We start from the raw sequence: 23,759 nt of genomic DNA, 5'->3' as shown, positions 1-23,759 counted from the left end.
AGGTTTGTCATCCTAGGGACACAATATAAAACAAATTTTCACCTCTTCTTTTGGTGAGGTGTGAAGCCATATTTGCAGTAACTTAATCTTCCTGACAACATTTCACTTTCCAGATAGTTCTGTTAGCATGACATAATAGACACAGCGTGCATGTGAAGGTTCTGGAATAATGTGTTCTGCCACCAGATGGTGTTTTTGAAAACACAGACCACTTAGGTTTAAGGGATTTTTCGTACTCAGTATTTAGAATGAGGTAGCAAAAGCAGTTTACCCAAAAGCAATTATACTTGCTGAAAGTTACTAAAGTAAGTATTATATTTAATTAATTTTAGACTCTCTTAAGGGACCTAATCATTTTGTATGGTAGTGTCTTATTTTTTTAGGCATTGAAGAGAGTGTGTGATATTTGTGAATGACAAGGGGTTTTAAGTTTAGTCTTACATGCCTGTGTCCTGTTGACTCTATTGTAACTTTCTTGTTGCTAGCTTTATTAATTTTTGATAATTGTAATTATTTCCATTCATGCTTCTCATTAGGCAATTTTTTTGGTCTTTCTTTTGGGTCATCTCTGATCTCTGGTATTGCCCTAGTGTTGGAAACAGACTTTGTGATGCTTGTATGATCCGGTTTCTAACCAGGAGAGTTATTGTGACTGTGTAAATAGTAATATTTGTATTAGTATTATTTGTAGATGTTACTTGAAAAATAGTGATGAGCATTTACATTCTGATAACATACTTGCACTGTGATTAATTTAATCTTTCTATTATCAGCTTGCAGATACATTTCACTTTCAGGAAACAGTCTATAGCCATCACATGTCTCCAATTGCTACAAAGCATTGTTTAATAGCAGGTACATATCTCTTTTGAAGAAATGTCTTATACGTTTTGGGTTTATAGTAACAAACAAGTAATATTCAGTAGGACTTTTCCCCTACCATGTCTTATTTTTACATAAACTGAGTCTTCATAAGACCTAAGTTTCTTGGTAAAATAAAACACTATCCATTAGTTGAATGATGCCAATGAGAATATAATATTTGTTCTTCTGAAATAATGCGTCAGTCAATTCTCCTTCCTGAAAAAAAAATTCCTAGCTATTATTAGAATTACCTTTCATTGCATAAGTTAGCATTGGAAGGTTATTAGATCCAAACAAAGTAAATTGTGTAAATAGATGTGTGTGTATTGCTTACATTTACACAATTCAGCTATGTTTAGCAAAAAAATATTTGAAGAGATATTTTAAGTTTCCTAAGTACTGTCCTGTTTACCTCTAGTTTCTAAATTTTGTTTCTTACGTGGCAAATTCACTTATACTAAAAATGTAAATCTATTCATAGAATGCATTGCTCTGACTGAATGAACTGTTATGCAGCTAGGATTTTCCTTCTGCTTCTTTGTCATTGCTAAGATTCTTCTGTTGTTGTTCTCTCAAATGCTGTGGGTTTTTTTAGCTGTCTTTGTTTCTCTTGTTACAGTTGGTACCAAAAGCCCCAAAGTACAGCTCTGTGACTTGAAGTCTGGATCCAGTTCTCACATTCTGCAGGGTACTTCTTACTCTGAAACATAAATGTTAAACAATAACTACTTTGAGTAAAAACAAGTCCTGTAAAGAAACACTGCGGACAATGTATTCTTTGTCAGTAAGATGACTGATTTATTTGTAGCCAGTCGTGAAAGTTACACAGTGGCAAAAGGTTCTTCTGGGTGTTATTCTAGTGCTAATGAATTGGAGGATACAAATACTAATCAATAAGCAATTAATACAGATGTTTGGGCGTTTTCATGATCTAATCAATAGTGATTACTGTTTAGTAAATGGTTAAGTGTAGGTGTTGGTTTTGGGGGTTATGGGATGCTGTTTAAAAGAAACCAAAAAAGCCAAAATAAAATAACCAACCCCATTCCTCCCCCACCCCAAAAAAACCCCCAAAACACCTCAACCAGACGACAAAAAGACCTCACCAAACTGCATCAAAACAAAAAAACGTGTTTTTAACAAAATACCCTGTGGAAGTGTTCAAACAGATTTGATTAGAAGTTTGTGTAGAATGAGCAAGATACTACTTTGCTATAGAAGGATGATATCTAATATTTGTATGTTCCTAATTGAGTGAATATAGGGTTTTATTATTCCATAATCCATGACTTCTGGCACTTAGTGAGAACCAGCCTTTAGTGTCTCTTTTCTAAGTTGTACTTTCTGGAGTGTCTGTGTGTATACACATGCTCAAGCGAAGGCACTTATGAGGTATATCTTCATGCTCCAAACCAGCTGGGTAAGAGCCTGATCTGATCTGGAAACTGCAGGGAAATGTAAGCTCAGACACAGCAATGTGCAAATGCAGCTTTAATTCTTCACTAGCCAGCTCAAGTGTAAAAGCAGCCTAGGTGCTTTTGTGTGGTGCAGAGCTAAAGCCATTGAGTCCTTATGAACTGAATTGGCTACAACAGGCATCTCATGTTCTCTTCGTAGAACTGAGAGCACCAGAGAGTGCAATGAAACAGTTCTCTAGTGATTCAGGTTGGTTTCATCAGGGCTTCTTAATTTTAGCACAAGAGTTAGTGCTTACCAGGCACAAGCTCTGGGTCTATGTACACAGCCTGGTACAGTTAGCAATACTGGAGGAGAAAGTGGAAGGAGAATATGTCCTCCACTTAGCACAATCTAATAATTCTTTACAGGACTTGAAGCAGTCAGTTGTGTCTTGAAGATAAGTGTGAATATTTTCACATAGCCTAACTCTAGTGGCTGAAATGGACCTACATGCATAGCTGTAGTTTAGTTAATGGATACAAATAAATGCATTGATGGAATTTTATTAGGAAAAATCAGGATTTTTAACTAATTTCCAATCTAAACCTCCCCTGGTGCAACTTGAGGCCACTTGCTTGCATCTTGTTGCATGTTACTTGGGAGACTGTTGCCCCACCTGACTACAACCTCCTTTCAGGGAGTTGTAGAGAGTAATAAGGTCTCCCCTGAGCCTCCTCTTTTCCAGGCTAAACAACCCCAGCTCCCTCAGCAGCTCCTCACAGGACCTGTGCTCGAGTCCCTTCACCAGTTCTGTTGATATCTTAGTATTTCAGACCCAGTTAGGGGGAAAAATAGCACAAATTCAGGACAAGACTATTCGTGGATAAGATGAGTAAAGTTTTAATTGCAAGTATATAAGATAAGTATATTTTTTACTGAATACTTTTAACGGATTTGCAGAAAAATAAATGGAAAGATCATCTGTGTGTGAGAACGCCAGTGCTGCGCAAAAATTAATAACAGTATTTAAAGTAAGCTCAGCGTCTGTGGCAGTGTGTTTTGCATACGTAAAACAATCTTTGTCATCAAGTGTAATACATGTAATACTCCAAGTATCACTTTCAGCTCACTGCTATCCCACTAAAGCAAAATAACAGTTTCGCAAAATTCAAATTTATATTACAATTCAGATTATTACTCTGGCTTGGTGTGTCTTGTAGAACTAAATATGTGCTTTTCACTTCTAGTTCTTTACATGAAATGGTTTGTTTAAGCTTTCTCATATAATTTCTAGGTCACAGGCAAGCAGTCCTGGCAGTGTCTTGGTCCCCACGTCACGAATTTATCTTGGCGACAGGAAGGTAGGGATGCTGCTGGAATGTTAAATGCACTGAAATGTTCAACTGTAAAATTTTATGTATTCATTATGCATGTCTTTTTTTTGCAATTCAAATGGACTTTTAGAGTTAATCTTCATCATTGACTTTTACCTATTCACAGTTTCATAGCTCTTCCCTAGAAAAACGAAACCCAAAGAGCTGTACAAGTGATGATTATTTTATGGAAGGTTTGTACAGAATTTTGAAATACTTAGTGTATTTAGAGGCATTGAAAGATGATAGAGCGTTATAGGGATACTCACTTCGTACTGTTTATTAGTGTGTGCATTGCTTATCTGTTTTGTAACAAAGTAAAACATGTTTATTTCAAAGTATCATCCTGGTTAATCTTACAATCACAGAATCTTTGAGGTTGGAAGAGACCTGCAAGATCATTGACTCCAACCATTAGCTGCCACTCTGCTTTAATCCATAAACTCTAAACCATATCCTCCAGCATCAGATCCAGATGCCTCTTAAACACTTCCAGGGATGGTGACTCCACCACCTCTCAGGGCAATCTATTCCAGTACCTGACCACCTTAGCAGTGAAAATATTTTTCCTAACATCTAATCCAAATCTCCCCTGTCTCATCTTACAATCATTCTCTCTAGTCCTCATGCTCAGTTATGTCAAAGAGCATAACTCAGGTCACTTAGCTGAGGGGTAATAACTTTCCAAGCTGCAGTAATTCAGTGAGAATGGATTGTATTTTGATAATCTTGGGCCTTTTTTATTTTCCATCAAGTCATTTTTAATGTAAAAAAATCCTCCTGGCTTTCCTATAACTTTTGCATATGTTGGCATTTGTGGCATTTCTCTTCTCACTTTCTTAGTGGCCATGTTTCTTTCTTTTGAATTGCAGAGAAGAATAGCTGTTTTCTTAGTTTAGAGTGAAATTTTAATAAGTTGATACCAGAGTTGTAAACCTTTGGTTTCTGAAGCTAGGCTTCTGAAAGGCTCAGCATAGTTGGAAAATGTTCTAACAGTGTGTTGTGGGTTGGTTTTTTTAGTTTGTTTGTTTCGGCAGTGAAAAATTGATTGTTTTTTCCAGCATGGAAAAACCAGCAAATCTTATTAAATATTGACTTACTGATGTGTCCCAAAACATTTTGCTTTGTAGTCATAGAACTATAAACTGCATCTGCCTATGTTGTCACGTTGCTTTATGATGATTGCATACTAAATATGTTTCTTATGGCTCCACTACTTAATCAACTCTAGCTGAACTACTAGTTCCTAACAACATAACTCAGTTCTGTCATCTGCTAACATAAATGTGGGCAAAACCCAGAGACACTGAAATGGTGAGGAGAAACTGACTGGTGTTGCTAAAAATAGAATCTGGACTAATCTTGTGTGTCAGGAGATGTGACTGTTTTCCAAGACAACTGTATGTTTGCTTGTGGTCACTTCAGGGGAGGGGAGATAAATTTTGGGGGTTTATGGGACGTGCTTGTGAAATGTGAAATGTGTTAGTTCAGATTTCTCTGTGATGCTCAAGTCTTCCGTAGTTTTGACAGGAGATTGGAATGGTTGGAGAAGAGACGTGTTTTCTCTGTGTCTTCACACACTTCAGTTTTGGGCTTTAGAGAGGATTATAAGCTCTTTTTTCCTCTTTAGAACTGGCCTAAAAAAAGATGGGCCAATAGAAACTGTATCATCAGAAGTGGACAACTGTAGAATTTATAGTGAGGAAACTCTATGCCTTTATTAAGAAAATTTCGGTGAACTACATGCAGTTTGGTGCTCACTTTGTAGTCAGCTCAAACCTCAGTGCTTACTCTGCTCATGGTCCTAGAATGTTTGGAGTATCATAGTGTGTTGTCAGCACATTCTGTTGGAATGCCACTTGGAAGTTAACAGAATAAATCTGTAGTGAAGGGGAGCACAAAAGAACAAATCAGTCATTGGCTCTGTCAGGGATGGAACAGATAAGGAATAAACAGTTGGTTTTGCTTTGGTCAGTTGGTGTATGTTTAGTATATATAGTTCCAATATTTATGTACAGCTCTAACTTAGGAACACACAAGAAAAGCATATAGTACTTCAGTTAGAAGATTGCTTATCTTTAAGAAGTAGTTTGATTAGATATGTTTTCCAGCTGTAGACCAAAACAGTGCAGTTGTTTTTGTTCAGCCGACATGAAAAGTGATTTATGTTTTTGTTGTTTTGTTTTTTCTCCAAAAGTACAGTTAAGTTGCTGGGAACTATCCAAATAGTTTCAGTAAATACATCCACACTGGTGACTCAGTGCATGGGAAATGAGCTTTTCTATGAATTTACCTCCTATCTACACCTGGGAGTCTTGTGGTGCACGTCTGGAATGCTGAAATCCAGGTGCCATGGTTGTTTGCAGACACACAGTGTGAGCAGTGTGAACATGCAGCCTGGGAACCAGAATGAATCGCAGCAGCCTGACCCTTGGTTTTTCCCTCTTTGTGCCACCCTGGTAATGTGGACAGTTAGTTCCTCCAGGAGCAGCTCTCAGTGTTTCTGTGCCACAGCACTGCCTGACCACAGAGCACACAGACCCACCCAACCTACATGTCTGTAGACGACCTCTGTATCAGTCATGAAATCGCTTTGTGATAGCAAGAGCCCAAGTTACCAGACAACCATTGCTGACAGTGCTGGAGTCTGTAAGCTACAGGTTAATCAACAGAAGAATTAGCAAGTTTATTCCTGGTCTGTGTACGTTTGCAAGGGTGTTATGACACAGAGTCAAGTGTATTGTATATAGATGAAGATTCACTCTTAACTTAGGTGCTGACAGTATACCATGTGTGTTTGTTAATACATGTAAATGAATGTCTGAAGTCTGTCTTAAAAAAAATTTGTAGTGAAATTCCATTGGCTTGAGTTTTGCCCCCATGATGGGTGGTTCAGGGTAGTTGCTGGGTGAGTGCCAGGTGGGTTGGCTAAAGGAGGTCATTGAACCGGGGTGCATTCAATTTTCCTAATGTATGTGAATCTGTTTTTCTTAGTGCTGATGGTAAAGTAAAATTATGGGATGTGAGGAGAGCAACTGGATGTCTGAGTACACTTGATCAGCACAATGGGGAAAAGTCCAAAACCTCTTCTGAGACAGGTAATACAGAATATAAGTGGTGGTAATCCACATGTAGCTAGAATAACTCTTACATTTCACAGATCTGTTGAATACTAAGACCAGCAAGGAGAGTAGTGATAATCCAGTTGCTGCCTACTACATAACACATGCCATTTGGTTTTATCCAGTTACTTCTGTTACAGAGGCTGTGTTTGTGGTTGGTGGTCTTGTTTAGAGAGGTCTCCTTGACAACAGCAGTGTAGCTGTTCTAAATGTTTTTCCTCCTAAAACAGGAAATTTTGTTACCCGTTTTGTGGGTGGAAGAATTCATTCATCCTGTAGATTAGCTTTTATACAAACAGCAATCACTTGATACTTCATAAGATATTCCAGTGGTTAATTACCCTCTTTTAAAAACAAAGACAACACAAATAAACCCACAAAAGCCTATTCCTTTTCCTGTTTAAATTAGTCTTACTTCCAACACAAACCTCTAGAATATTTTTTCATATATTGTGTCATAAAATCAGTTCTATTCATTTTATACTGCTTAAAGTATACAAGAGCGTGTAGAATTATGATTGGTTTATTTTACAAGAGCTTTGAATTACACGCTTACTTCAGAACAGTCAGATGCATTAATGATACCTTATATTAGCTGTCATTAACTACAGCACCAACATTTTTATGTATTTTCAAGTCACATTTCTGAAACTAAAACCAAAACCAAACCAAAAAACACCTCAGTTAAAGAGAAGCTTCTGAACTTTATAGTTCACGAATTGTGGTCAGTTCTGAACAGAATATATTTCATTTTGGCAGTCCAAGAAAGTATTTAAACAAGTCCTGCTCCGAGATAGACATATGTAGTGTTTGGAATTGAATCACAGAGTGGCTCTGAACAGAGGGATTTATGTAGTGTATATCAATGATTAAGCTACCAGTCAGTCTGACTTGTTACATGCAACTTAAATTGCATGTATAAAAATACATGAAGATGTCTGTAAAGTGAAACTGATTTTCCAAAGTGTATGGTTAGAGGATATGAAGCAGCAGTAAGTATCTGTTTTAATAACTCTGCTCTGTACTGTGTACATTTGAGTGTGTTTATAGAGATTTTGGTTATGACAGTTTTAAATTTGATTGCAGTTCAAGAAATTATTCAGATGAAAATGGTCTAAAGAAAGCTAAGACTTAGTAAGAAAAGGACAGTTTTTGGTTTATGAAAAATGAAGTTCTATGTAACTCCAAAGGTAATTATTACCATTTTTACATCCGTTTGAATAATGTATTGACTCATTCAAACACAACATCTCTCTTTTCATCTTTATTCCTGTCTGATGAGTTCAGGATGATTTTTTTGGTAATCTAATGGCAATCACATGGACTAGGATATTTCACTTCTTGAAATATATATGAACTAAACCAAATGCAGCTAATAAATTTTTTAATAAAGTCATTAAAAAGCAGGTAACACCTTTACGTAAGAGATATGTCTAAATGAGGTACTGCAGAGATACTTTATCTGTTTTTCAGTGAGTTAGGTCATGGGCACCGTACTTAGATTTGCTGTGGTAGCACAGAGTTGGATTGTAGCTACTATAGCTTACTTAATGTACAACATTACAGGGCAAAATCAATGGAATTCATTTACAGTACATATATATAGTACAATAGAGAATAGAATATTCACTTGCAAGTGTCCTAAAATGACCATCTAGTCCAACTGCCTGACGACTGCAGGGCTGACCAAAAGCTACAGCACATTAAGGGCACTGTCCAAATGACTCTTAAACACTGACAGGGTTGAGGCATCGACCGCTTGAGGATATATTGAACACGACTGGTTCTTGAACTGCACCCTAAGAAACACTGTTGGTGGCTGGTTGCCAGCCAGAAGTTCTTATAAACCAGAAGTTAAATTATTAATTTCCTGAATGTTACCGTTTAAGCAGCACTTTCAGTGCTCTACATTGAATTAAAAATGTATACAAAATAGTGATTCTTCTTCGGAAATCTGAACCAACTCTTTTTCCTGACAGTAAACACTGCTCACAATGGGAGAGTGAATGGTTTGTGCTACACAAGTGATGGACTTCATCTGTTAACCATTGGTACAGATGATCGGATGCGACTCTGGAACAGCTCCACTGGAGAAAATACATTAGTAAGTTTTCAGGGATCTTCAGTTATGTTTTTACTTGCACTTAATTTTAGTAGATTTATAATTTGTGCAATTGCCATTACAACTTTGAACATTTATTCATTTTCATAGAGGCTATTGCTGCTTAATCTCATCATTAGAAGATTTGTTCAACATTTTTTTCCCAGATTTCTTCTATTTATAAAAAAATGTATGAAGAAACTTGGTTGAATATGGTAACTCTAAGCCCATTAATTTGGAAGCATAGCTGTAATGCTTCAGACAGTAATGAACACCTCAATATGCAGTGAATGTTCTAGAAAGTTTTGGGGTTTGTTTAACTATATTACTTGTCAGTGTCCTATCCACAAGGCAGTTTGCTATACCTGAGAGTTTCACTGATTAACTGCCTGGCTTTCTTGCAGTTTTCTTTCTGGTTCTGTGAAATCTCCTGTGGAGTTGTATGGCAGTGTTAGAAACACCTATCCATCCACCCCTCCAGATTTGCATTGCAGCTGTGGGGTGGGAAGGTTGTTAAATCTCTACTGCTGCTCCAGTGCTTTCTATGGCTTGTTTTTGGGTTTGTTTTTGCTGAAGGTTCCTGTTGTGATATTCTGTTTAGTAAGGAAAATTGTTTACTGTGTTTATTTTGAAAGAAGAACATCCTAGTTAAGTCAGTTTCCATGGAATTTTAGACAATCATGATTATACTCTGTCATTGCTGTCATGAAAGGAAGAAATTTTACTTGGACTTAGCAATCTTTTACTTCTGCTACTTAGTTTCAGCACACAGCAAAAAGGATTTCTTATAGATATTTAAATGAAAGGACTTTTCTATCTCCATGCTACTCATATTTGACAGCTTGTTCTTAGCACCTCATATACAGACATCTTTCTGTCTCGAAATCACCATCACCAAAGTAGATAATACTGTTTGTTCACTCTCCTGTCACCAGCTGGATCACTGTTTTTTGTTTTTCTGTGACTTAGTTCATTGACTTTTTTCATAGCCTATTTCACAGTTTTCTAATTTGGTGTGGAAGAGCTTGCTCCTGCTTGCTTTGTCAATTCCAGAGTATTGTATTTTCACATGCTGTCCAGAAGCATTGCTTGAAATAATTTTAAGGCACCAGCAGACAAATAAATGCATGGACAAGTAATACAACTTCCCAACATAGTCCCTTTATTTCCCTCACTAGCCAGTCCTTTTGATTTCCAGAATCTTTTTCTGTATCTTTCAAAAGGTATAGAAATTAAGTTACGCATATGATTTTTTGTTTTTATTTGAACAATAAGCCGAATTTGGGGCCTAGTGGGTTGTTTCAGTTAGTAAGAGAAATGAATGTTGAAGCTGTATACATGTTGCATACATCTTTTGTCAGAAAGAAGCAGGTTATCTATTTGTGTGTTCAAAGGACAAAGCCAGTTTTTAAGATTTTTCTTCAGTTCTCATTTTGGCATCATCCTTTCCTTTCCACTGTTTCTCTATCAAGCAGGAATATTTACACTGAACATATCCATTTTATTTACTTTTCCCAGCCTCCACTCTTCCCTTTCACTGTACATGCCTTTGTTATGAGCAGTGTTATGGCTTGGGAATTGTTGGTCTTCCAGCTGTTGTGCTGTGTAAAGGAGTTTAATTGCTCTTTATAAGCAGAGTAGTATATGCCTCTTAAAGTACTAGCATTAGCAAGACTTAACACAGTCAGTATTTACAGACACTGTCTTTACAAATTGGGCAGTATTATCCACAAAGGACATGACATAAGCTTCATATCTCATGAAAATATCCTGTCATTATGTAAAATTATCAACCTCAAATAACCTCATTGAAGTGCCTGTATACCAATGCACATAGCATGGGAAACAAACAAGATTTGGAGATCTGTGTGCAGTCACAGGGCTTTGAGCTCACTGCAGTTATAGAGACATGGTGGGACAGCTATCATCAGTGGAATCTTGTCATGAATGGCTGCACACTACTGGCTGAATGACAGGGTTGTGATCAGTGGCACAGGGCCTGTTTGAAGGCCTGTCACTAGTGGTGTCCCCCGTGGTTCAATACTGGGCCCAGTATTGCTTAATTTATTCATCAGTGACTTGGGTGAGGGGACCGAGTGCCTGCACAGCAAGTTAACTAATGATACAAAACTGGGAGAAGTTGCCAATACCTCAGAGGGCTGTGCTGCCCTTCAGAGGGACCTCGATAGGTTGGAGAAATGGGCAGAGAAGAACTGTCTGAAATTGAACAAGGGTAAGTGCAGGTCCTGCACCTAGGAAGAATAACTGTGAGCACCAGTACAGGCTAGGGCTGACCTGCTGCAAAGCAGCTCTGTGGAGAAGAACCTGGAGGTCCTGGTGGACAACAAATCACACATGAGCCAGAAGTGTGTCCTTGTGGCCAAGAAGGCCAATGGTATCCTAGGTGCATCAGGAAGAGTATTGCCAGCAGAGTGAGGGAAGTGACCTGTCCCTCTCCTCAACCCTGGTGAGGCCTCAGCTGGAGTTCTGTGTCCAGTTCTGGGCTCCTCAGTACAAGAGGGATGTGGAGCTCCTGGAGCAGGTCCAGCAGAGGGCAACAAAGATGACTAAGGGACTGGAGCATCTCTCTTACGAGAAAAGGTTGTTCAGCCTCAAGAAGAGACACCTGAGAAGGGACCTCATTAAAGTATGTAGGTATCAAAAGGGAGGATGCCAAGAGGATGGAGCTCTTCTTGGTGCTGCCAAGCAAGAGGACAAGAGGCAGTGGGCAGAAACTGATGCACAGGAAGTTCCACCTGAACATAAGGAGGAATTTCTTTACTGTGCAGGTGACCACACATCAGAGCAGATTGCCTGGAGAGGCTGTGGAGTTCCTTTCCTTGGAGATACTCAAAAGCCATCTGGACACATTCCAGAGTAACATGCTCTGGGGAATCCTGCTTGAGCAGGGAGGTTGGACCAGATGAACTTCAGTGGTCCTTTCCAACCTTACCCATTCTATCATTCCGTGAACCTACTTGTATTCTAATTAAACTCTCTTTGTATATATTTATAAGATGATTCAGAGATTTTCTTTATGGTGACTGGTACTTGTATTTTTGCCTCAAACTTAGGACCATTGACATAGTATCAGTCAAGAACCTGACAAAAATGTTGTATTAGAATATTTACCTGCTAAACTTTACAAATATATTAGCTTATAGCTGCAAGATTTCACAGTTGAGATTTTCTTTTCTTAACTATAGGCCTTGAGGTTTAGGTAGGGAGGTTAAAGTATAACTTAGAGACCTTTGCTAAGATTGTACACATAAGTGAATATCTTGTTTTTCAGCAAAAAATAAGAGCATAGGTTTTAGGACAGTAATGTTTTAAACAAAATATTCTTTTATATACCATTAGATAGTATTAATGACCTTAAATTTATTGTACCAATACTAGAAAAATACTTCTTTTCATGGAATCGAAAAGGTTGGAAAAAACCTCTGAGATCATCAAGTCCAACCTGTGACCTAACACCACTATGTCAACTAGATGATGGCACTGAGTGCCACAGTCAGTGTCTCCTTAAATATAAATCTTAAGATTATGTGTGCACTTCAGGTGTTCATTATGGACTTCTTCCTCTTCATGAAAAGAAAGTCAAAATTGTAATGGTTTGTTTTAATTAAGTTTGTTTAGAGGAAAGCTGTGTTCGTGAATATATTTCTCTATCACCTCATAAATACATTTTTGAGACCTGACAGGGCCTAGTTAGACTGATACCCAACTGGAATGTTTCAAGCATGTTTGGACACATTTCACTTTCACTTTTGTGATATTTTTGCCTGTATAGGACCTGTCAGGATCTTGAAACATTAGTACAGATGCTAATAAGCTCTTGGTATACTACTTTTATTTGAAAGGTTTCACTCACACCTCACAAATAAGGTCTTAGAAATGTAACGTTTTTTGTATCTCAGCTGCCCTTATAGGGAACAGTATTGAATTTCTCAGTGGTGATTTAGCTTTGGTTAGAAGATAGGCTTTTTTATCACTTTTAACTAGTTCATAGTAATTTACAAAGTTCCTCTTTATTTGCTTCTTCTTCATGAATCTCTTCTAATCCCTTCACATCACCTTTTACTTAGGCCATCCTTCTGCTTGCCCTTCAGTTGCTTTCATAGTGCCTATTAATCTACTGCTATTTCTTGAACCAGCAAAGTGCACTTGCAGCCCAAGAAGTCAACAGTGTCTTGGGCTCCATCAGAAGCAACGTGGCCAGCAGGGTGAGGGAGGTGATTCTGCCTGTCTGCTCTGCTCTGGTGAGATCCCAGCTGGAGTGCTGCATCCAGTTCTGGGGTTCTCAGCACAGGAAGGACATGGACCTGTTGGAGCAGGTCCAGAGGAGATCACAAAAATGGTCAGCTGGATGAAGCAATTCTCCTGTTAGGAAAGGCCAAGAGAGTTGGGGTTGTTCAGGCTGGAGAAGTGAAGGCTTACTTATGTATTGTGGCCTTACAGTATGTAAGGGAGATTTTGAGATGGATGTATACAGACTGTTTAGTAGGGCCTGTTGCAGCAAGGATAAGGAGTAATGGTTTTAAAATAAAGATAATAGATTTAGACTAGATATAATGAAGATTTTTTTAGTTTACAATGAGGGTGGTGAAACACTAGAAAGAGTTGCCCAAAGAGGTGGTAGATGGAGTTCTGAGCAACCTGATCTAAGTGGAGATGTCCCTGCTCATTGCTGAGGGGTTGGACTAGATGAATTTGAAAGATCCCTTCCAATCCAAACTCTTCTATTATTCTGTGATTTATAACTGTATATTGTTGTGCATAAGAGTTTTGATAGTTTTGGTGTCTGAGAGAAAATTATGCTGGAACATCTAGGGAAATGTTTTAGGTGATAATTCCTGAACATGTCTAATTTCATTGAGAACTTAGGTGGTTGACATAGATCTAGCATACAACAGCCTCTGCAAGTTCTATTTCTAAGTGTGGAACTGCTGATTTTTAGGCATATCTTTGTTTCCCTTTCTTAAAGCTGATATTTGCAAAAGTGACCTTTAATGAATATGAAAATGATTGTCTCGATAGACACCTGGTAATTTGAAATATCAGGAGGTATATTGACATAACTCAGAATTAATTTTATTAAGTTCTAAGTATGAAATAAAATTGACCTTCCCATGTCATTTCCTAAGTTTTAATTAATAGCTAACTGTGTAATCCTTCATTTTACAGGTGAATTATGGGAAAGTCTACAATGAAAGTAGAAAAGGACTCAAATTCACCGTTTCCTGTGGCTGTAATCCAGAGTTTGCCTTTATACCATGTGGAAGTAGCATTGCTGTTTATACTGTTTTCACAGGAGAGCTGATAACTACGCTTAGAGGGCATTATAGTGCTGCCAACTGCTGTGTATTTCAACCTCATTTTCAGGTAAGTGAAAATAGAAACAGTATTCCAGACAAACTGGAATATTTATGCAGGTTGCCATACCATTTGCACTAGAATCATTAACTCCTCAGGGATATGCTTTAGTCAAAGATCTTGACAGAAGAGGGAGATCTGTGGCTCACATGTCATGCAAGAAAAGTGGTTGATATTGGTTGCTGCCAGTTCCTCATGCTCTTTGTTTCTTTAACTGTATTTTAATTGCTGTCTTTGTTTCACCTCATGACCAGCATAGGCTCTAAAAAGAACTTTTAACTTTGCACCAATTATGTATTTGAGGTGAGAAGTATCTTCCATTTGCCCAGAACCATATAATCAAGTATCGTCACTGATATCCAAGCAGCTAGCTATTTGCAGTCCAATGATACTAGTCTTTAGCTGCTCTTATCCGAACTAATGAGCAGGTTTGTGTGGAATACCTATTGTGTTTGAGATACTGTATGGAGCTGTCTCCACAGAGTGGTGTGGGCTTTACTTAATGTGTGTATATATGCATTTCCTGATCCTGGGAACTGAGCCATAAAATGCACTATATTATTGTTTGCCTGAACTGTTCTTACCTAAATATCTCTATAAAGTTAATGAGATGTTACTGTGCTTGAGTAATAAGAACTGCAGAATTTGGCCCTTTAATAAGAGGCATTAATTTAATAGGATGTCAGTAATTTCAAGGGTGGTGTGGAAGAGAAAATCTTCATTGTGCAATCTCTTGGATGATGTTTACTGTTGGATCTAATACACTAGATACCATTGTCCCATATTATCTGCTTAGAATAATTTAAGTAAACAAACAAGACCTATGTTTCCCTTTCAGAAAAAGAAATCGAGTAAAGCATTGTGCATGAATAACATGTCATAAAGTATTATGTGTGCAACAGGAAGCAATTTTGCTTTTAATTATAGCTCCTCATACTGTTCAAAAAATGCTAGTGACATCTGCAAAGGTATTTGGCAAATCCAGTAGTAGGCTATCAAGTAAAGTTAACTGAAAGTTATATTAGGCTCTGTTTGCAATCTTTCCATGTATTGTACCATAAATGTGCATGGAGCATGTTTGTAGTCCAATATATGTATCTGTCCTGTATTGTACCATAATCATACATGGAGGTCACCAGCTCTTCTTTTGTTCGACTTAAGGTGTGAGTCACCATTTCAGGTCGTAATAATTAATTACAAGTATTGCTCAATGCAGTGAATATTAACTGAAGATCTTGCCATGCCAAGATCAGAAAGTGAGGGAAGTAGCAAGAAGAATCCGATGGAAGTATGCTGATGTCACTGTGGCATTGCTCACAAGGAGGTATTTTGGCATGGAAAGATCTTTTAAAGTTGTAGTGATATTCTGTGTTCTGTCAAAGACAGAAGACCCAAGTAGAGTACTGCTGACAGAATTTGACCTATACCTTTGTGTAGTGTCTTCTTTTAAGCAAGATAAGTAGGATGTTTCTCTCTCTTAAAATTGTAAAGTAATCTTGAATGTGTTTTATGCATGAACAACTTCATGCATAGGACCAGCTGTAGAAAAGTGAGTACGTCTGCTGTCTTGAATAAGATTGCCCACATAAATGCCATTAAGTTTCTGCACCAAATGTCAGGATAATTTGTGCTGTTCTAGAATTAAGTGTAGGTAATATAGGAGACTTTCTGCAAAGGCAGAGCTGTGGTAATATATTGAACTTAGATTAAATCATCGTATTAATAATGTGCACACAGGCAGAGAGTTGCTAGTTTAAGTGTAAAATCCAACATGCTTAAAGCAAGGCTTTCATACATACCAAAACAATACTTCATATGTTTCACTCAGACAGTTTAAACACGCAGCAATACTCAAGTGTTGTCAGACATCTCATTTAAAAGGCAGGAGTATGTTTCAAGCAGAATATCTTCATTCCTGTTCATTTGAGTAGCACTTTGGAACATGGAAGTGTTACTAGTGGAAAGTTTACTGCAGAGGTGGTGCACTATTTTCTCATTAGCAAATATTTCCTCAGTTAAAAGTGACACAGAAGTCTGTATTTCCTTTAACACAGAACTAAGAAAACTAAGATGTATTTGACTTTCAGCTGTTTGGTGTGAGGACTGTTTGCTTCCACGTGTTTGCAGGGTGCCTTGCACAATGGGATCTCAGCCCTTAGTCATTACCATAATAAATAGAGTTATTTATATTAAAAATAATAAATTGGTCTTTCTGATCTCTGCTTTCCCAACAGGATACAGGCTTCAAATTGTACTTTATTTGTTCTTTTCCTTCCCTAGGCATACTGAAACTACGGTTACTTAATACTTCTTTGTTCCATACCTATGCACTTTTCTAACATGTATTACTAGATTCTTTTGAGTTTATTCCTAGTTTTTAATTATAATGTTTCCCTTTTTTCTCTCTCTTTTTTTTCCCTTCTCCATAAATAATTTACTAAGATTCCTAAACTGTAAAAATAGCTGTCTTTTCAGGAGACATGAGAGAGGGAAGAAAAAAAATGCGTTTAAGCAATAAAGTTTGTTTAAATGTGGGTTGTGCTGTTTGGGTGAGCAATCTGGGAAAAAATATAAAAGCTTATTCATTTTGTTTTGGCATATTGTTTAAAATACTGTTTATCAAGATTTTACTATAAATTAGAAATTGACTACTTGCCTCTATTTTGAAATAAATATTCCATACATTTTTTTCTCCCCAATATTGTATTTATGTCACTGTTCAGCAAATTTGTGTGAAAGTAATTTTTGCTTGTTTTCTTAAAGGAACTTTATAGCGGTGGCAAAGATTGCAATATTCTTGCATGGGTACCAGCTCTACGAGAGCCAATTCCTGACGAAAAGTATGAAAAGGTAAGGAATTTTAAGGGTTTAAATTGTACTTTTCATGGCTGTTATACCTGGGGAGGTTCTGTGGAAATTGAAATATGAACTATGTAATTCACCATCAAAATTTCTAACAATTGCTAATTAAGAGAAGAACCACCTGTTGTTTCTGTGCAATCTTTGTGATTGTTGTTGGCTTTTGAGAGGATCTTTTCTTTCACAGTCCAGTAAAATCTTTTGCAGAATTTTAGCTTCCTACTTAGCTAAAAGCAGTTCATGTTGTTTGGCTATGGGTCTTTCAACTCCTGCTTTAGCTTCCTTAATTTCCAAACTGTTTTCTATAATTTGTGCTTTTTTGGAATTGTAAAGGTGCCAAAGAATGTGTTTTGTATTGTGTAAGAATATACTGTATATTGAGCAGTAAGATTAGAAACACCCAAATATTTTTTGTGCAGAAAGAAGATTCCAAATGAGCTTATGTTATAATTATTGTCTTTTACACATATTGTCTGAGGCAAAGCATTCAGGGCTGTTGCAGGGCAGATCACATTTCACACTGTTTTCCAAGACTGTACTTTTTCTCTCTCAGTGTTAGAGCTGGGCAATAAATAAAACAGCCTGAGATTTAAGGAACCAAAACAATTGAAAGAGTCAGAGTCTGCAGACTTTACTGATGTTGAAAAATGGGTCTATATTAATGTTTTGGCCCATAGCATGCAAAAGTTCCACTTTCCAAAATTTCTGCATTGTTCCATTTGGATGGGAAAATAAGAGAAGCATAAAATTTTTGTAACATTTGTTTTGTTTTGTAAGACAACTTACTTCAAAGCTATCCTACACTTTAGCAAAGAATAAAAAAGCAGCTTCAAATGTTAGATATTCTGAACCCAAAACGCGTTCACCTGGCCCGAGAATTTTGATGTGAGTAAACTGTAATTTTCTTAGTCTGAGAAACAGAACCAAACCTGTAGCAACAGGATTATTTGCCCAGCCCTGATCAGAACTCCTCCTTTAAATTGGACATGGTGACAGTATGTAGTATGTGCCATTGTTTTGAAATCTGTTAAGCTACAGCTGCTGTTTGCAAATGTTGTAGATGAGCACTGCCACTGTAAGAAGCAGTTCTGCTGTCCACAGGCCACTAATTCCTGCTCCCTTTCAGGTGCTAGAAAAGATATTTGAGTGCTTGCATGACTTGAATCTGGATCCAGGGTAGAAGTAAGCAAGGAAAAATTTTACTCCAAGTCACGGTGATTCCAACCTTTTGGTTGGACCCTAGTGGGACGGAGGTGAGGAGTAGTTTTTGGATGTGCACAGAGGCCAGGACTGCTTCCCAAGACAGCAGTGCTCAGTTGTGCTGGGCCAAGGGAATTAGGACCTCGATTACAACAATGGCACACCACAAACACAGTAACAGTCACCTGTAATATTTTATACCAAACATTTGTAATGCTTCCAGTCAGTCCTCCATGTTTTTTTTTATGAAATTGCAGTTAAATAGAGTATTATTTGTTTTCATAATTTATCATTTTTCCAATCGGCAGAATAGCCAAAGCAGTGGTTAGCAAGAAAAATCCAGTGCTCATGAAAGACAGAATAGTTTGTCTACATGTAGGAATTTTAAAAATGCCTTTAGCATTGCCTTTATTTGATTTTAGTATTTTCAATTAAGCAAAACACTGAGAATTTTTATTTTCTTTAGCGTCTGCCTCAAGAACACTTCAATCCACAATATGAAGACGCTTGGAGCAGCAGTGACGAGGAAGACTTTTAAAACATTACGTGCTGATATAAAATTGACATTCAGGCACTGCATTCACAGACTTTTGTTCAGAGTTGGATACTGTTGGATTTATCACAACTGGAGTTCTACTGCAGTTCTGTAAGAGCAAGGTGTTTTAGAAATAAGTTTTCCACTGTTCTCTGTGGGTTTATTCGTTGTACAGTTAAATCTAAAGGATTACTTTTTACTGAGTTTTATACTTGCCCTTACATATTGGTATACTTATATTCAGTGTTGAATTGCTGAAAAAGAAAAAATAAAAACCCTTGGGACCAGTCAATATTATATTGTTTGTGTTATCACTGATACATGAGGAGATGACCCCTTCATTTCCAAGATACACAATACACAGGATTTTGCCTGAAGGAGGAGTAGCTCAGGGATACTTCCAGCTTATTTTAATCAATGTCTTGGTGGAGGAGACTGCATCCATTTTCAAGTGCTGATGTGCTCCCATATGACTGTGGGAGTCAACAGGGTTTTGTGCTTTTTGTTTTGCATTTTCAGTTTTGCATGCTTTTTGCATAGATGCAGTATGCAGTTCAGAAAGAGATACAGCTGGGATTCTCTATTCAGGTATTTATATGGTGACCGCATCAACTAGTATCTTAATGTACTCCAGCAAGTTAAGAATAGAGTTTTTGTTTTTCTCGTTAGCAGGTTTTTAATATCAGTCTTCTTTGTATGAGTTTCTTGCACATCCCTAGCCAACGTGAAGAATTCCTGAACAGAAACAGCCTTGGGGTACAGTACAAGGCAAGAGAGTGGATCACATTTCACATTAGAAATATTAAGTGCACTCCTACAAAACTTTTCATCTGAATTTGTGGTCCTAATGCCTCCTGTGTTTTGAAAGGGAGGCATATTGTGAGGTCATTGCCTCATCTCAGTCACTAGTTTGTGCTTCAGACATAACATAGTCACCAAGCTGAGAGGTTAAAAACACAAATTCAGGCAAAGAGAAAAAACATTGTACACATAAATGAAAGGAAGTAATTTAATCTTTGTGTCGTGTACTGTTTGTGTGATTGCTGTGCTCTTTACCCACTGTGCTTCTGTATTTTAACTTCTATACCACATATAGGCTGTCAGTTTCTGTATGTCTAGCGTTGTAAAATGATACAAAGTGAGGAGTGGGAATATCAAGGGAAAGTTATAATTAAGCAGCCTTTATAACTAGCACATATTTGCAGGGAGAGACCCACTGTGAAGTGTATAGCTGCAGGGGGAAGAAGCTTCATCTGAGATTAAGGACCCACCTGATATGGTGCCTTTACAGGAATAGAGAAGATAATTTTCCTTTTTGTTTTTAGATTGTTAGTTTTCATTACCAATGGTTGCTGTTTCCCTCAAAAATTCATTACCAATGGTGGCTGTTTCCCTCAAAAATTGGAAAGACTGGGCAACAAATTTGTCCCCATCTTTCTTACAAGCCTCTTTTAATTAAGGGAAGGTACTATAAGGTCGCCCCGAAACCTTCTCTTCTCCAGGCTGAACACATCCAACACTCCTGGCCTTTCCTCATAAGAGAGGTGTTCCAGCCCTCCAGTTGTTTTTGTGGCCATCCTCTAGACCCACCCCAACAAACCCCTCTGTTTCCTGTGCTGAGGACTCCAGAGCTGGATGCAGTTCTCCAGGTGGGTTCCTTTCTGCCTGTTGAGTTTTATCAGGAGCTCCTTTTTCATGCGTGCAGACATCAGTCCACCTTTGCTTAATTTCCTGCACATGGGCATGGACTACCCTTGAAAATCAGCCAGCTCTCCTGGACACTTCTCATGAGGGCCATATCCCATGGAATTCTTCCAGGCTGGACCCTGAATAGGGATCTAGCTGGAAATGTGGAAGCTTTTCTCTAAAATTTCATGGGGCTCATTTTCACATTTGCTGAATAACTTTATAGAGGTCAGTTTTGCGTAAGTTACACCATGAACACAATGTGGGATTCGGTTCAAGAAGAGATGGGCTGAGAATTATTTGCCAAAGATACCTTTTGGTTTAGTGTCCCAAACAGTTGAAAATAGAAATTAGTTGCCGTAGGGGCTTGTTGCTCCTACTAGCAGTTAGTATCTTCTACATAGGAATCATTCCAAATCCTCTTCTAGTATCAGTTGTTGATGGCATTATTCTCCCTTCTCATTGTTCTTTGCTGGCAGGAGAAGCATTTCTGGTGAGGGAAGTTAAAATGTCTGCTTCTGATCTGGGCAAGAATCCAGGCTCATTCTGCAACCCAGCACCTGCAAGCCTTCCATATAATGGCAGTATCTGATAGGTGGTGTTTAGTTTGCAAGGTTTGAAACCTCTTCGTGCTAGCATGTCTGACAGCAATTTCTGTGAAAGTTCTACTCTGAAGAATGGTATTTATGTTATGATTTCCTTCAATATGTCTAGTTTTATGTAGATTTGGTGAATTTGTTATTTAAGCTTTTTCTAGAAGAAAAAGTATTTTATATCTGCTGCATTCTTTTGGTGGCTGTACTTGTTGGTATCTTCAAAATGAAAACTTTTAAAGGGCAGTGAAGGTATACTGTGTATTGTTTTTCACTGACAAGAACTAACAGTGTCAATTCCAACTGTGCAATCTCTTGCTTGTGTGTAAATTCTATAAAGTGTTCCCCTTTGTTTACGCTTATGCTCCTTCTGTGCTTACAGCATGTACTTTGATAGTATCAGAGCTCCTTCAGAACCAGAAATGAAGCAAGTAGAGGGGTGTAAACTTAATCTCACCATCCTCATGTCAGTCAGAAAAACAAAACATCTGAAAATTCAGTCAGATGTCAAAATGGGTGCTGTGTTCATACTGAAATCACGTTATCCACTTGAGAGTCAGTTATCTCATAGCTGGATTCTTACTGTTAAAAACAGTAAGAAAGCTAAGAGTTTAAGGAGAGAGCTTAGGCTGGAATGAACTGTATTCTTATTGCAGTAGTGGTACTGGGATTTAGTAGTCTATCAGCAAACGTAGAGGATCTAATCTTTTAGGTTCTAGAGAATTTAATCTTTTCAGGCCATTCCGGGAATTGAATATTGCTTAGAAGATTTTCTTTGTTTGCCGAAGCAGAGATTTTTATTTGAGCTTGATCCAGCAAGTACCAAAAGATGGAAAATAATTTATTTGTTCTTAAAAGAGATCAAAGAGTTTCCTTTCCCTTCTAGCCTAAGGAAATGATGAAGGTGGAGTCAGACTGAGCCAGTCCAACTGTGGAAATCCAGACAGCCTAAGACAATCCCTCTTCAGCTTGAGTGAGAGTTCTGTGAAGACAGTTAAGATAGGACTCTGATTATTAATATCTAGGTTATGATGCTGAGAAAGAATCTGATATTTGGACAGCCAAGAAAAGCCTTGTTCTTTTTTTCCCTCCTGTGCACAGACCTGGAAGCATTAAGAATGTAAGCATTGCTAACTGCCAGGTATGAGGAAGAACAAGTTAATACCATATGCTTACTTCCGTTTTTTCTGTCCCTTGTATACTAGCTCACACACACAGGCTGACACATCTAAAATTTAGGGATTTGTTTGCTACCTGTTTTTGCATTGTTTGTGTTTGTAGTCAGGCCAGGTTTCTCACTGCACAAGACATCTGGGTTTTTTTTATTCAAAAATTATTTCCTCATATGCTAAGTTAGCTTAGGGCCCATAATTTAAGACCCCCATCATTGTACAGCTGAAAAATTCTTAGATTTGTGAACATCAGTAGAATTAGTTATGTTTCTTCCCCTTTTGCTTATACTTGTATTATAGTCCTTACCCTAGCTTGAATCATAGAATCATCAAATTTAGGGGTGGGAATGGACCTTAGAGATGATCTAGGCCCAACCCCTTGTCCTGGGCAGGGACACGTTCTCACTAGATCAGGTTGCTCAAGGCTTCCTCCAACCTGGCCTTGGACACTGCCAGGGTCGGGGCAGCCACCACGTCCCTGGGTAACCTGTGCCAGTGTCTCATCACCCTAGAGTAAAATACTTTTTCCTCACATCCATCCTAGACTTTCCCTCCTTCAGTTTGAACCCATTTCCCCTTGTCCTGTCATTGCAGTTCCTAACACAGAGTCACTCTCTGGCTCCCTTGTAGGCCCTTCAGATATTGAAAAGTTGCTCTGAGGTCTCCACGCAGTCTTCTCTTCTCCAGGCTGAACAGCCCCAACTTCCTCAGCCTGTCCTCACAGGAGAGATGCTCCAGACTTCTTATCAACTTCATGGCCTCCTCTGGACTTGCTCCAACAGTTCCATGTCCTTCTTACATTGAGGACACCAGAACTGCACGCAGCATTTCAGGTAGGGTCTCACAAGAGCAGAGTAGAGGGGGAGAATCAGCTATTTTGACCTGCTGCCCACACTCCTCTTGATGCAGCCCAGGATTCCATTGGCTTTCTGGGCTGCTAGTACACACTGGAATAGAGATAGATAGATAGATAGATAGATAGATAGATACACACACACATATATATCTATGCATAGAGGACATAAAAATATTTAAAATACCACTGCTTTGGCACCATTGAAGGATAGTTCTTGGTTTTCCTCCTACCTCATTTTTAAATGCAAGTAAAAGTCTGGTAGATGTTGTTGAGAACTGTAAGCTCTTCAGTGCACTGTCCTAGGATCTGCCACAGTGAACAGGTAAGCCTAGTGCTAGCTTAGTATGTGTGAAGTGTGCAATACATAATCAAGTTATAGGCATTTCAGTGAAACCACAAGAACTGTCCAGATACTTATTTTTGGCATGTAAATCATAGGCATTAGCATGGTGAAAGTAGACCATAAAGAAAGAGAGCTTGAGTATTGGCCATGTGCTAGGCCGCCAAGATGTGTGCTGAGGTTTTGATATCCAAGAGATGTTCTTGAAGGCAGTATATTAGTTTCAGTGGCCAGCAGTTAGTGTTTATAATACCCAAGTAAACAAAAGTATGTAGAACATATCA

General features: G+C 38.1%; 1 protein-coding gene across 1 annotated transcript in view; it reads left to right on the top strand.

Moving 5' to 3' along the window:
• The window catches only part of ERCC8 (excision repair cross-complementation group 8), a 25,432-nt gene extending 6,485 nt beyond the window's left edge, over positions 1-18,947 (top strand). The window contains exons 4-11 of the mRNA XM_009078366.1: positions 774-855; positions 1,484-1,552; positions 3,557-3,623; positions 6,630-6,733; positions 8,737-8,861; positions 14,046-14,243; positions 16,998-17,084; positions 18,760-18,947. Coding sequence (XP_009076614.1) covers positions 774-855; positions 1,484-1,552; positions 3,557-3,623; positions 6,630-6,733; positions 8,737-8,861; positions 14,046-14,243; positions 16,998-17,084; positions 18,760-18,831 — 804 coding nt within the window. The 3' untranslated portion in view covers positions 18,832-18,947. The remainder of the gene's footprint in view (positions 1-773; positions 856-1,483; positions 1,553-3,556; positions 3,624-6,629; positions 6,734-8,736; positions 8,862-14,045; positions 14,244-16,997; positions 17,085-18,759) is intronic.
• Positions 18,948-23,759: the final 4,812 nt, after the last annotated feature.

This window comes from Acanthisitta chloris, unplaced genomic scaffold (genome assembly GCF_000695815.1).
Source record: "Acanthisitta chloris isolate BGI_N310 unplaced genomic scaffold, ASM69581v1 scaffold12047, whole genome shotgun sequence".
Classification (NCBI taxonomy): Eukaryota; Metazoa; Chordata; class Aves; order Passeriformes; family Acanthisittidae; genus Acanthisitta; species Acanthisitta chloris.
Note: the sequence above shows the minus strand (reverse complement) of the source record. Positions and strands in the feature narration are given on the sequence as shown.